This window comes from Magallana gigas, chromosome 3 (assembly GCF_963853765.1).
Source record: "Magallana gigas chromosome 3, xbMagGiga1.1, whole genome shotgun sequence".
Classification (NCBI taxonomy): domain Eukaryota; kingdom Metazoa; phylum Mollusca; class Bivalvia; order Ostreida; family Ostreidae; genus Magallana; species Magallana gigas.
In genome coordinates, this window is record NC_088855.1 from 54,604,914 (window position 1) to 54,618,454 (window position 13,541).

The following is a 13,541-nucleotide window of genomic DNA, read 5'->3' on the forward strand; positions in this document are numbered from 1 at the left end:
TGACTGAGTAATACAAAACAAACATTTTAGTTAAGGTGGAAATAGTTCTTTTTTCAGTTCATTTTCAAAAATTTTTGGAATTCTGACGACTCTGAAATGATGCAACATCTTCTCCCCTCATATCAACATTCTTTCAATGGTATTATGTATCGACACGTTAATTTTGGGGAAGTTGTATGAAGTCAGTGGCCATCAGAAAGTAACTGATACATTTTCCTCTTCTCGGTTTAATTCAAGTAATTTACTTGTAAATTAAATCTTAATGCTTCTATGCAGATCAGGATTTGTTTTAGTTTTAAAAATACGTCTGTTATGATACCAGAAAAAAACTGTTTACAGAAAAATTGTTTATTACATATTTAAAGTTACTAGTAATGTACAAATTAATTAGATCCTCTTTAAACTCTTGGTTCAGAGAATGCAGCTTGTAGCACATATATGGGCAAATCTTCTTTGTATAAATACATTTGACAGATTGAGGATCACCGCTGCTTGACCTTGATTTTAATTCCGTATTTTGGCCTCATCACAACTTCCGGGTACTCCTCATATACGTGGCCTTCCACCAGTTCTACTTTGAATCTGAAATTGACAAGAGACCGATATACCACATCGCTCATCTGAGTAATTATTTTAAGGAAGGAGTCTTCTCGTTATCAAACATACTTCTTATAATAAGAAATTCATGGAATTTTGACACAGTCAAACGGATCATATTACCAAATGATTCTATCAGTTTAATCAAATTTGATTTTTTTGTTTTCGCATAAAGGTCAGGTCAAAGTCACTACCTTTTTCCTCAACGTAAAGAATGATAAAAATAAGTGTAGCTCTTTGTAGTTCTGTAGACATTTGTTTAAGATTTAAGAGGAAGGGGACTCTTAAGCATTTTGAAAAAAAGAATCTATATTGTATAAGAATAGTTGCATAGTTATACCACAAATGATAAAACAGAATAAATATCTTTATATAGATATTTTCTAATATACGAGGGGTCATCAAAATGTTCATAAAATGACGCTTACATACAAGTAGTCATTGACAAGAATAAATCAATGTGAATTTTTGCAAAAAGAGATTTACTTGAGTTGTAATGAGACAATATCTATGATATTCATAGAGTAACATGTTCAATCCATTTTGTTCAGAATTTTTCGAGTAACCATTAAAATGAATTCAAGAGGATAGTACTATTATGCTACCGCTTACTGCAATAACATTGCATGATGTCAAATACAGCGTGGAATTTACGCAGGAGTACATCTGAATAATCGTGAATAGTACAAAGGTTTAAGAGAGCCTTTTCATAAATGCATTACATTGAAGCTTTCAAGATAAAGAAAATTTGAACAACAAAAAACCACAAATAAAATCAATGGAATTTATAATTTTTTTTTTTGACGTCAGGCCACGAAACTTGATTTCCTAATATAAAGGACGGTGTATGGAAATATCCTAAATTGTTACAGCTATAAAAAAATGTGTTTTCCATCTATTTTATTCCCTTTGGGAATTTCGCACTTTTAAATGACCTTGCCAATTCTCAGACGGAAACACCCATATCATATGACATTAACTGCATAACGTACCGTTTTACTAAAGCACCAATCATCACCCTTTCTTCATTCAAAGCAAAATTTTGACCGATACAATTCCTAAAAAAATAAAAGACAGATTTAATACAATTTAAAATAACTCTGTGGAAAAACTATATTCATGGCATATCGTTATTCTACTCTTTGAAATTCATATTACTAAACTTATGAATAAGAAACTTGAAAAGGTTTGAACAGTAGATTTTAACAAATTTTAAGAATAAAAAGAAGAACTAAAAATGATATCGTTACAAGTAACAAGTAGGTCTTCCGTCCGATTTTTTTTTAAACGATACGATTAAAATATGAATAATTTTTGCGAATTTCGTGCCTTAGAGTGCTCCACTGGCATAGAACAACTTTACAGTGCACACTTTAAACTATAGTTCACCGATATCGTGAAAATTTCAATCATATCTCTGATAGTTTTTTTTTAGATCAGCTCTGCACAAAATAGGTCGTAAAAATTGATAAAATTTATAACCGATAAATCGGAACCAGAAGTGAGGACAGGAAAAATTTCAAATACGTTATAAATTTGCATCCATTCCAATCATCTGTGAAATAAATGGTTAACATCAGTCGAATAGTTTTCGACAAATTGCTTGCGTAAATTTGGTGGAAAATATAAGAAGAAACAGTGCCAAAACAATACGGTCTTCCGTTGGAAACAGAAGATCTTAAAAAATGACCTTGGACCGGCTGAGAAAGGAACATATGTGTAAGGGTCCCTGTCGTGATTCTTGTAGTCCTCAAATCTTGACGGTCGGAATTCCTGAAATATGAAAGAGTGACTGCAACTGCTGGTGTGTCTACATGTAACATCAAACAACCTTAACAAATGTGATGAATTTCGTCACAAACAGGGGTGTAATGACCACCATGTCGTTGCTTTCATTCGCGGACTTAGTATCATGTTACATGTACAAATGTTACTCGTATATCACCGACGTACCAAACGGATGTTATCGGGTATGTGTAGTGTGATTATTTGCTAATTGGGACAGATATTATAGATTTGTAAAGTATATCAAAAGCGATTAGCATTTATTAAACAATAACACAATGTGATAATAATGTAGTAATATATTGTGTGGTGAACGAATTAGAATTAAATTCATAAATCGTGTGATTAAACATTAACCACTTTGTGATTGGTCAATGTAACGTATCATTACTGTTCTATGTGACCAAGCTAAATTTCACATTATTCAGACAGACATCACTTGATGAACCCGAGTACACGTGATTGACATACCATGTGGTCGGGCCAGACGTCTGGATGATGGTTGATACATTGGATAAGAATGTCAACATATAAATTACTCGGGATTTCCACGCCATCCAGGACCAAAGGTTTGGTCAGCCACCGACTTATCAAAGGAACAGTACTGTGCATGCGCATCACTTCTTTCAGAAACACGGTGGTGTATTTAAGACGACTCATATCGTCCCTAATCAATTTAATATCAAATGATTTATTCAAAGCATTGTTAAAACAAGAGGAAACGGGACACATCGCTCACTTAGCAACAATAACCAACATAAACTTTAGACCGTTTTTAGAGCATCAAATTCAAAATATCTAGACATTTTAGTACAGTATATACTAGTATCATTTTGTTCAATTTTTTTCATAACAAATTTTTAAATTAGACATTGAACCCCTTTTTTATTTCAGTATTTTGAGAATAAGATTTTTTTAATTTTCCTCTATTTATTCCAATGTAAAAATCCAACCTCCCTCCCACTTAGACCATATCCTACTCCAGGGGATCATAATTTGGATAAACTTGAATCTCTACTATCCGAGGATGTCTCCACACATGCTGCAGCTTCTCTTGATATATAACTTTTGAAAAAATGTCAAAGATTTTCTCTTTTTCTAGTAAAAATTCACACCCATTGGGGTCCAACTTTACCCTCAGGGATCATGATTTGATCAAACTTGTATCTACACTACCTAAAGTTGCTTCCATCTTGATTTTGAATTATTTACCCCTGTGTAAAAAAGGACTGCGAACGATAGCATTGTCTAGCTGCCTAACTAAAAGTCATTTTTTAAAAATTGTCTAATTGATTTTTTTTTATAATAATGTAAACATTTATGTATATTTTCATTAAATATAAATGATTTGGTCAAACAAAGAGAGATAACTTTGTATTTTGGGTTAAAATTGCTGTTAGAAAATAACGGAAAAACGGAAATGTTTTTAAAACATCTCCCCCCCCCCCCCCCCCGTGAAACAAAAATTCCTTTGGAGAGGTTTGTATACATTGTATACATGTATTGTTTTTTAACATATTTATACAAAAGTTTGTTGTTTCACGGAGGGAAACATATGTCTACAGACCGAAATACATTCTCCAAAAAAATTTTGCATTGTAAATTTTCTAAAAATAATTAACAGATATGAATTAAAATGAAATTTTACTTTAATATCTAACGTAAACGTGTGATTATTAAGTTTTTATGCACATATCGGCCGCTAAATAATATTTTCCCCACTCATAGAGACCGATTTCAATGAATTTTTTTAGACCCCTTGTAAGCAAAACTTGTGTTTAAAAACTGATAATTTGTCTACAAATTTAAATTAACACTTGTTCAGGTTTTCAGGCCAAAATTGTTTTGAAAATGAAATTTTAAAAGATTTTACTCTATATATTTCTTTTAAAAAATGCGACCCCTATTGTACCCCATACCAACCTTGGGGATCATGGTATGAAAAAATATGAATCTACACTACATGATAATGCTTCCATCAAAGTAACAGCGTTTCTGACCGAATGGTTTCTGATAGGAAGTTTTTTGAAAATACGAACAAATTTTCAATAATTATAAATTGTCTCCTCTTAAAAGAGGACGCGGCCCTTCATTTGAACAAAATTGTATCCCCTTCACCTTTGTGATAATTTTGGTTGAAATAGGCCTAGTGATGGAGAAGATAAAAAGTTTACAATGACGACAGCAACGACAACGACAACAACGACAACGACGACAGACAAGGAACAAATTTCGATCAGTAGAGCTCACTTCAACCTTCATGTCAAGTGAGCTTAAAAGAAGAAAGCACCAAAGTTTCAAATTGTAGTCTAAATCAAAATATGTAAAATAATATTTAGCTAATGTATAGTCCAATTCAATAATATTTTAACCTTACAATATAGAAAATAGATAGTTAACAACTTTCTTAATTGATTACATGACCTCAATGAACTTAACAACAAGGAAAAAAGACCAATTTGTAAACAAGCCAATGGAATATAAAGGAAAATGTTGTATAAATCAGGAGTATTTGCCAAAGCACTATCATAAAAATTATTTTTTGCCGATGGTTTAGTCTACATCTGTACCATGAAAGTTGTGATCTTCCATCAAGAACTGACGTCACTTCTTTGTAGATCTTTTCTTGCTCTTCCGGATATTTGGCCAGGCAGAAGATTGCCCAGCTAATGGCGGATGCCGTGGTGTCATGTCCTAAAAAAGCCTAAAATCATATCATCTTAGAATTCGAGGATAAGTGGTCAAAGCGTAATATTCAAACAAGAGGACTTTTATTGAAAACGACAAAAATGTAGGTTAACCAGTTCTTGGCCCAACGTTGCCTCCTGCTCACGGAAGCTTACCTTCATGCTCACGGAAGCTTACCTTCGAACAGAAACGTGTCAACCTCAGCTCTGATATCGAGGTCACTTAAACCTTCACCATTTTCGTCTTTCGCTGTGATCAAAATGTCCAGAAAATCCAATTTGTTCTTCTGCAGCTGCCCGTGGTTCTTTTCCTACAATATAATGTTAAAAATGCCAGCTTGTTTTCATCATACAACATTCAAATAAAATTATACTGTAACTTCCAAACTTACGACAATTTTCCTGCGAGAGGCGATTATTCCATCAGCAAAATCGTGTACATAATCCATATTTCTTTTGTATTCCCTTCCAGTGATGGATAGCCAAAACAGAAAATCAGGGAACAGCCAAGGACTCCTACAGATATGAGCGAATTAAGTCAAACCACTAGAACCATTAATATAATCAACAAGGTACTTAAAAAATAACTTACAAAATTCTTCTCAAAGATAAAGACCCAAGTTTTCGCACAGCACGAACGTATGGATGACTGTCTCTAAAGCACATGAAACAAATATTTACAAATGAAAACTCTGGCTACAAGAAAAGAAAAAAATGATAAAAAATTGAAATTGCATTATGTATTTTTCTGCAGTGCTAGCTACCTTCAAATCCGTATAATCGTTTAATTGAAAAGCATTAAATCAAGAGGGTATCAAATTGTTTCATTAAATAAATAGCTAGCATACATGTATATTGTCATACGACAGGTTGTGCTTCAGACCAAATACTAACTAGAATTTACCCCATTTCTTGCACATGGCCCTCGTATGACAACGAACATCTTAACATGTTGTCTAGTGTTGCCAGGGAAACATGGCTGTATATTTCAATGTTTTCTCTAGAATCGCACGCTTTCTGTAGCTTGTCCTGTCAAGAAAAATATTATTAAATAGTTTAGCCAATTGCATGTCTCTTTTTGCAATGCTTATATTCAACACATTAGAACATATTAAATGGTTGGTTGTAAGCGATTCTTCCAAACCAGTGCATTTCATTTTAGAAACAGTTGTTAAAAGTTATTTGCGTACAAGGAATATTTCTGTGACATCATTATAGATCTGTACATATGGTTTGAGAATATCAAAATGGAAGGCGGGGGTCAGCAGCCGACGGTTTCTCTCCCACTTCTTGCCGTCTGATAAAAGCAGTCCATCACCTTATAAAAACAAATGTCCATGAATAACATTCTAATAAATATTGGAATTATGTATCTAAAGAATACTGGTTTATTAAGTTAAAAAACCTCTGTTACCTAACCATGGTAGAATCATTCTGTATGGTGCCCCCATCGAATATTTTGATTTTGGTTCAGAGGACTTCAAGAGGATTTTGGCCGTGTCTGGGTGACATGCAGTGAACACTGGGTAGAAAAACATCATCCAGGTGCTGGTTAACCTTGCTCTAGTTGTCTGAACCTTTTCAATCACCAGGCGACTGTAATCAGATAGGTCATTCATCTGGAAAACAGGGGTTATTCAGGTTAGCTATATAACCCGTGTTTTAATTATGCATATTTCTTATACAATGTATATATTTTATGCATTCCTTTTAAGGAAAGTCAAATTAACTGTATTGTATTTTTTTTTTAGAAAATATGTTGTCATCTTTCTAAAACGAACTTGTATGTCTGTATGACAGAAAGGCAACTAAAGAAAATAATTCCTGTCTGAATTTTCAACAATAAATACCGCCCCTCGATTATGCAGAGTTAGCGACAAACGTTTAGGAACAGTCATTACACAGCAAACCTTTGGTTGTAGTGGGTGTAATTGTATCCTTCTCCACCCACAAGCGATTTGCAGAAATTCATTTTCGCGTTTCATTGTCCCCTCATATTCAAAATTTCTCCTCTATATATGCAAATTCCGTAAGTGAGTGAAACTTTGAAACTGCCTTAGAATGGTGTTAGCATTCTCTCTTACTATGACGACATTTAGGACTGTATGGCCCTAGAATTCTGCCGAAACAATCTGGTACTACTTATTGTGACTTGCACTAATCAAGTATGACGTAATGTTCTACTTGCTATTTTAGCAGAAGTCGATGTGTTTTTTTTGTTATTCATTCAATCTACTAATATTAACCATTTTAACCAAATTACAATTGTTTTATTATCATACATATGTTAGTTTATATCTAAACTTTCTGTGATTCAAAGGACTCTATATTTAAGATTTATGTGACTGTTTGGTTTTATGTCTTGTGTAAAACAATTTGACTTGTAATAGCGTTTCAAGGCGGGATGTATCCAAAATATTTGGATCTCATGACAAATACATTATAAAATCAAAGGTAATATTTTGAGACATTTATGGAGGGTATTGGGGTTGGGGGGGGGGGGGTATTGAGTCCTTTATCAGAAATAAATGCACAAATACATGCAACAAACATAATTGGACTTCAAACGAGCTGCGTCTATTCTTACCTTTTTGCTATAAATCTTAGACTTATTGGGGTAAGTAGATGTGTATTGATTTTTGATAAAGATAAATGACTTTTAGCCTTATTGATTTATACTTCTAAGTATATAAAACATTTTGAAATAGCACAATATCTGTTTTTTCTTTTGGCTTTTTTATGTTGTCCAAGTCCATGATAAAGAATAACCAATAGAATCTATTGGAAATCATTTCATATCCTTAGTACAAGATGAATGCAATTATTTTATCTTCCATGGTAAATTGCACATACATTTAATATTTAGAGCATTTTGATGAATCCTCTAAACGTCCAATATCTCAACGTTAAAAGGATAAAATAGCATGTTGTTTACATCGATTTCTCCTAGGGTTTAGGTCACACCCCCTAAATAGCGCACGCTTGATTGACACTCCTTCATTTTCTTCAAATAATACAAATACCTATACATAGCCGTAACTATGCCCTACATGCAAGATAAGTTATTTTAACATACAAGAAAATCATGTCAACATGGAAGATAATTAATATGTGTACATGCAAGAAAATTATGTTGACTTGCAAGTTACAAATCGTTTTAGAGAATCTTATTTTTTATATGAGTAAAATTACTATCTAATGCTGGACTCCGACATCATAGATGCAAGCTGCAACATAACTATGAAAACATGTGATATAATTATGCCGACATGCGAATTATCTATGTCGACATGCGAGTTATGTCAACATGCGAGTTAACTATGTTAACATGCAAGATGTTTATGTAAAACTATTTAACATATTTAACTTGCTTGTTCACATCAATAAGTGGCATGTCAATATAAATAAGTCGATGTTGTAATATAATTATGCATCTTACATCTATGTGTCAGATACGGGCTAAAGTAAGTAATTTTACCCATATAAAATCAGGTTCTATTAAAAGATCCGTTACTTGCATGTTAACATAATCATCTTGCATGAGGACATAATTATCTTGCATGTTGACATTATTAATCTTGCATATATGTACGGAAGCGTATCGGGGCCTACACTTGTTGTGTTTCAACTAAAAAACTGTCCTTACTTTTTATTGAATTGTCAACATATAAAGTATTGTGACCTCTTATTAATGCAAATGTATTGAGTTATCTCATTTGATTACTATATAATTAAAATCACTATAATGAATTTTACCAGTTTTATTGCTATCTGCGTTATCGACTTAACAAAAAATGAAGTTTGAAATGTTGATTTAAGAATGTGATTTGATTATACTGAGATAGAAATTTAGACAAAGAACAATAAAATAAAGGCATTACAGTCAGGTAGGCATCAGTATGCTTTCATTTCTAAGGAACATACTGCGAAAATATTGTTATCGAAAGAACTTCGCTGGCGCAGGAATTCTGATGGTACGTTTACGCCACCTCACTCTGATTCCAGCTGTAGATGGCACATGTAGTTTGATATAAATTAAAAATAAAGAACAGTAATTCATTTTTATTAATTGCAATTCATATCAGTGTTTGATATCGTAGTTAGAGGGCTGCTACATGATCTATATTAAAGCAGATCGTTATGACCTTCTGTGTTTGGTTAACTCTCCATTTAAGGTAGCTCGCGGGTTTACCTGCTTGTGAGAAAACCTACCTTGAAAATTTGTCCACGTGATCCATAGGTTTCAGTGTTTTATTTTAAAAATTTATTTGAGATTCGTCTGCGTAGTAATAATGTTATCGTGATTCAAACACAGTGTTGCTGATAAAATCAAGCAATGCACTTTCAATGAAATATATATTAAAATGCATATCTTAGTCGAAAACCGCATTTTAAAACTATGCTCCAAACTTTTAAACGATCTAGACGAACTTAATTTTAATCAACACAATAACAGAGGAGATAATTTTGAATCAATTCATAAAAAAAAATCAATATGTGTTCTCGGCCAATTTTTCGCAAAACAACTTTAAAGATTTAAAAGATTTCACAAAATCCTATATTTTCGTCACGACGTTAGCCCGACGTCATCAATTTCTTTCGTTTGAGAACCAAAAATGAAAATGCGCTGGTTGACCAGACTAGCCGATTAACACATATTAGAACATGCAAATCCAATCAAAATTATAAGAAATGTTTTCGAATGCACAAATGCAATTAATGTAAGGTTGTGAAGAGAAGAAACTTGGCTACTTTTCTTTTCATGAAACTTAATCAGTCAAGCATGCATTCATTGCAAAAACAATTGCCGTACAACTATTGACATATTAATAAGTTTGTAATCGTATACGATAACTAGCTAAAGCCAAAATAATTTTAATAGTTAGATCGGTATTTGAAAATACAGAACGAGCGAAGTTAATGCATACGGTTCAATTTATTTTACAATGTACTTGTCTAAACATAAATCAGATTAAATAGTTCCAACAAACACTCATACCTTACAGGACTAAATGCGACAATGTATGTCACATCTTTAAATTTTTCGCACTTGATAATTATAAATATTTGTATAAAGTGCAATTAAGTTTTTTAAAATATTTCATTTTATGTTTTTAAGATCATTTGTTATTTCTAAAAGAAATGTATGAGTTTGCTATGACGGTCAACTCTGTACGCCGAATCCTATTGTCAGCAAACCCGCGAGCTACGTTAATATGTGATGTGAGTTTTTTGGACTGATGGTATAACATTTAGACTACGTGAACCCCTTTACTTAAACGTATTATATTACCCCGACTTCCTCCCCCACAAAAAAATGTTTTATTTACCAAAGCGTCTAAAAAAATATTATTGTATTTTTAAATGATGTCATGCATGAACTGACCGTATGAGCGCTACGCATTTTCTCATTTTCATAATTTGACGCGAGTCTTTTAACCACGCGAATAGAAAAGACTCAAATTAAATCATGATTATGAGAAAATGCAACCCTTATGCAATTAGTTATGTATTATATTATTTGATAAAAATTTGATAGATTACACTGTAGTTGGGAGCGTGGGTTGTCATTTATTAATATTGCTTAAATCGTGTATTATCAATTTGTAAACATAAGGCTGAACAAGCCTTGTCGATGGGAGACCGTTGTAACACCGTGATTATTGAATTATTATCATAATTTTAGGGTAGGAGTGCACAACATTTTTACTCAAACATGTAATTCGTTGTAGATTTCATTTCATGGATGATAGGATCAACAAAATCCATGAAAATTGAGCACACGCGAATTCCAATGATTCCACAAATGTCAGTCTACATGTGTTTCCTAGAGCTAGATTCAGAGTGAGGAGACGTACTATCAGAACGCCCACCCCCGCGAAATTCATTCGATAACAATATTTTTGCAATATGTTCCCAAGAAATGTAAACATATCTATGTCGATATACCTATAATGTATACATTTTCAATGTCCTATGTTAACATTTCTTTCTCGATATGACTAAAACCCATTTTTAGATTATTATATTTAACTCCGTGTTTTGTTAAGTCGATACAGCAGATAGCAAGAAAACTGATCAATTACAATAGGGTGATTAAAATTATGTTTCTTCACCTCAATACAATGCAAAATATTTGCATAAATAAAACGACATGGTAGTTTAAATGTTGATAAAACGATAAAAAGTATGACAAGGTTTAAGTTTTAACACAACAAGTGTAGGCCCCGATACATTTCCGTATGTATGTGGCAGAAATATGCCACCATACGTAACAGCAAAGTCGGAATTTCGCACTGAAGTGTACAATTTTACTTAACTGATAATTTTACAATAAATTTGTTTTAAAGAGTCGATATTGGTATTTAAAAAGGGACGAGATCGTAGAGTTTAGAGAGTTTTCAGGATTATTTTTTATGTCAAACATTTGGGGAACAATTTGTTCCAACATTAAACATATATTACGACGGTCAATATTTACAATCAGAATAAACTACGGGTATTACATTATCCAATTAACCTACAACACAAGCGCGAAGAACTTGCCATTCGATATATATGTTTTTGGGGCGGTAAAATGCAAAAAAAATGGACACTGCATTAAGAAAATTCAAAAGAGTACTTACTGTGTGATATAGTTTGGATTGTCAGATAAATTGACTCAAAATACGAACCAAGTGTAAATGTCCCCAAATCGGATGCCATGAATCTAACATTGTCGTTTGCGCGGTGAGTCGTCTCCATTGCTTGAGTCGATGCACGTGTCTAATAATGACAACCAGAAGAAATGCAAGTGCTCCACACATCACGCTCTGTACAATCATGGTGCCACGATTTGTTCACTCTTTACTAGTAATTGAGGTTCTAGAAAGAGCTAGAAAATCTGTTTCTTTAAATATTTATAGAGGTAAAAGGTGGAACGAGGTAAGATTTTTTTGCGAGTTACATCGTTTAGGCCTGAAAAATGACTTTGTGATGATATAATATAAATCACGTGATAGAGTCAGATATCGCGTAATCGATACACTCATAGCAAAACCGACTTACCATGTGGTCGGGCCAGACATCTGGGTGATGGTTGATACAGTGGATAAGGATGTAAACATATAAATCAAAGTACTGAAAGTACTGATAGACGGATGCATCATTTCGGAGGAAATTAAACTCATGAAAATTTATATGATTTTTTTTTATTTAAGGAAAAACAGCGCGCATACCACTTATCATGTTGGAATATTCGCGAAGCGGTTTAGTATTATGGCAATTTAAGGTCGCGAGGATATTTTTCAGGTTGACATCAGAGTTAGGTAGATAATATTAAAATAATAAGTGTTGTTCTCTTATTTAAACCTTATAAGCTTGTTATATTACTACTTAAAAGTGTTTATTCTTTACAAAAAAGGAAGGAGGAAATTATTTTGCATCACAAAACAACATGGGAAACTGTACATTTATTAAATGCATACAACTCGAACTTGAAAAATAAAATGCAAACTATTTATGTACACATTTCTTTTCTTGTGTATATTTAACTCAAAAGTTATATTTTGACTTCCAGGTCGATATTATTTCCTGTGTATAGTGATTTGCAAACCCAAGGTAGAAAACGCCATATCCTAGAGGTTTCCACACCTGTTCAAGACAAAAGATAACCTCTAAATTTTAAATAACAAAAGTAAAGCACCGTTTTGATCGAATTGATTGAAGCTTAGATGTTGAAGGACCGATTACGAAAGACTGAGAAGATCGCAAAATACAAAAAATGTAATTCAACGGAAGAGTCCAGCTGAAGTGACAGTTAAATAAATCCAAGATGGAGGCGGTGTGTACCTTGTGTCTTATTAGGAATATAAGGTATATATTTTTTTAATATGAGAAAAATAGATAACATCAGGTGTCTGTGCAATAAAAATAAAATGATGTAAATTATAAGCCAATATTTAGTACTAATATGCTTTCTGTTAGTTTGTCAGTATGTTTTAATGCTTGTCTATTTTCGCACAGCATATAAAGGATGTATAAAAGGTAAGCATACTTTGCCGAGATAGTGCACGCATTGTGTTCGATAGCTGTAAGTGGAACTCGTAATGACGACCCTGCAGGTTGGTAGTCCTATTTGCGCTAGATCATATTTTAATATTTAAGGGTGTTGTTCTAAACACAAAAAATGTATTTATGAAATGAATTATTATTGACATAACATTCGATATTTCTACTATATTTTGGAATTAGGCTCAAACAAAAATAGACTTTTAGCCAAACAGAGGAAATTCGGACTAAATTTTGCAGATTTTGTTTTCCGCTAAAACATTTTTGGCGGTACTCTAGTATAATAAGTTAAGATTTTATATTTTAGTCTTTATAATTTTGCATATTTTCTGTTGGTTTTACTTCACTTATTCATTAAAATAATTGTATGGCACAAATTACAAAAATATTGAAAAATGCTTAAAAGCGATAAAAGACACCATA

General features: G+C 32.7%; 1 protein-coding gene across 1 annotated transcript; it reads right to left on the reverse strand.

Annotated features, from left to right (window-relative positions):
• Positions 1–332: 332 nt before the first annotated feature.
• LOC105335484 (cytochrome P450 4F2) lies at positions 333–12,024 on the reverse strand. The gene is made up of 12 exons (XM_034480446.2): positions 11,744–12,024; positions 6,484–6,688; positions 6,260–6,387; positions 5,974–6,098; positions 5,662–5,724; positions 5,462–5,585; positions 5,248–5,380; positions 4,953–5,076; positions 2,854–3,049; positions 2,288–2,370; positions 1,590–1,655; positions 333–582 (listed from the first exon to the last, which is right to left on the reverse strand). The coding sequence occupies exons 1-12, from the start codon at positions 11,891–11,893 to the stop codon at positions 483–485; spliced, it is 1,497 nt and encodes a 498-aa protein (XP_034336337.2). The 5' UTR covers positions 11,894–12,024; the 3' UTR covers positions 333–482.
• Positions 12,025–13,541: the final 1,517 nt, after the last annotated feature.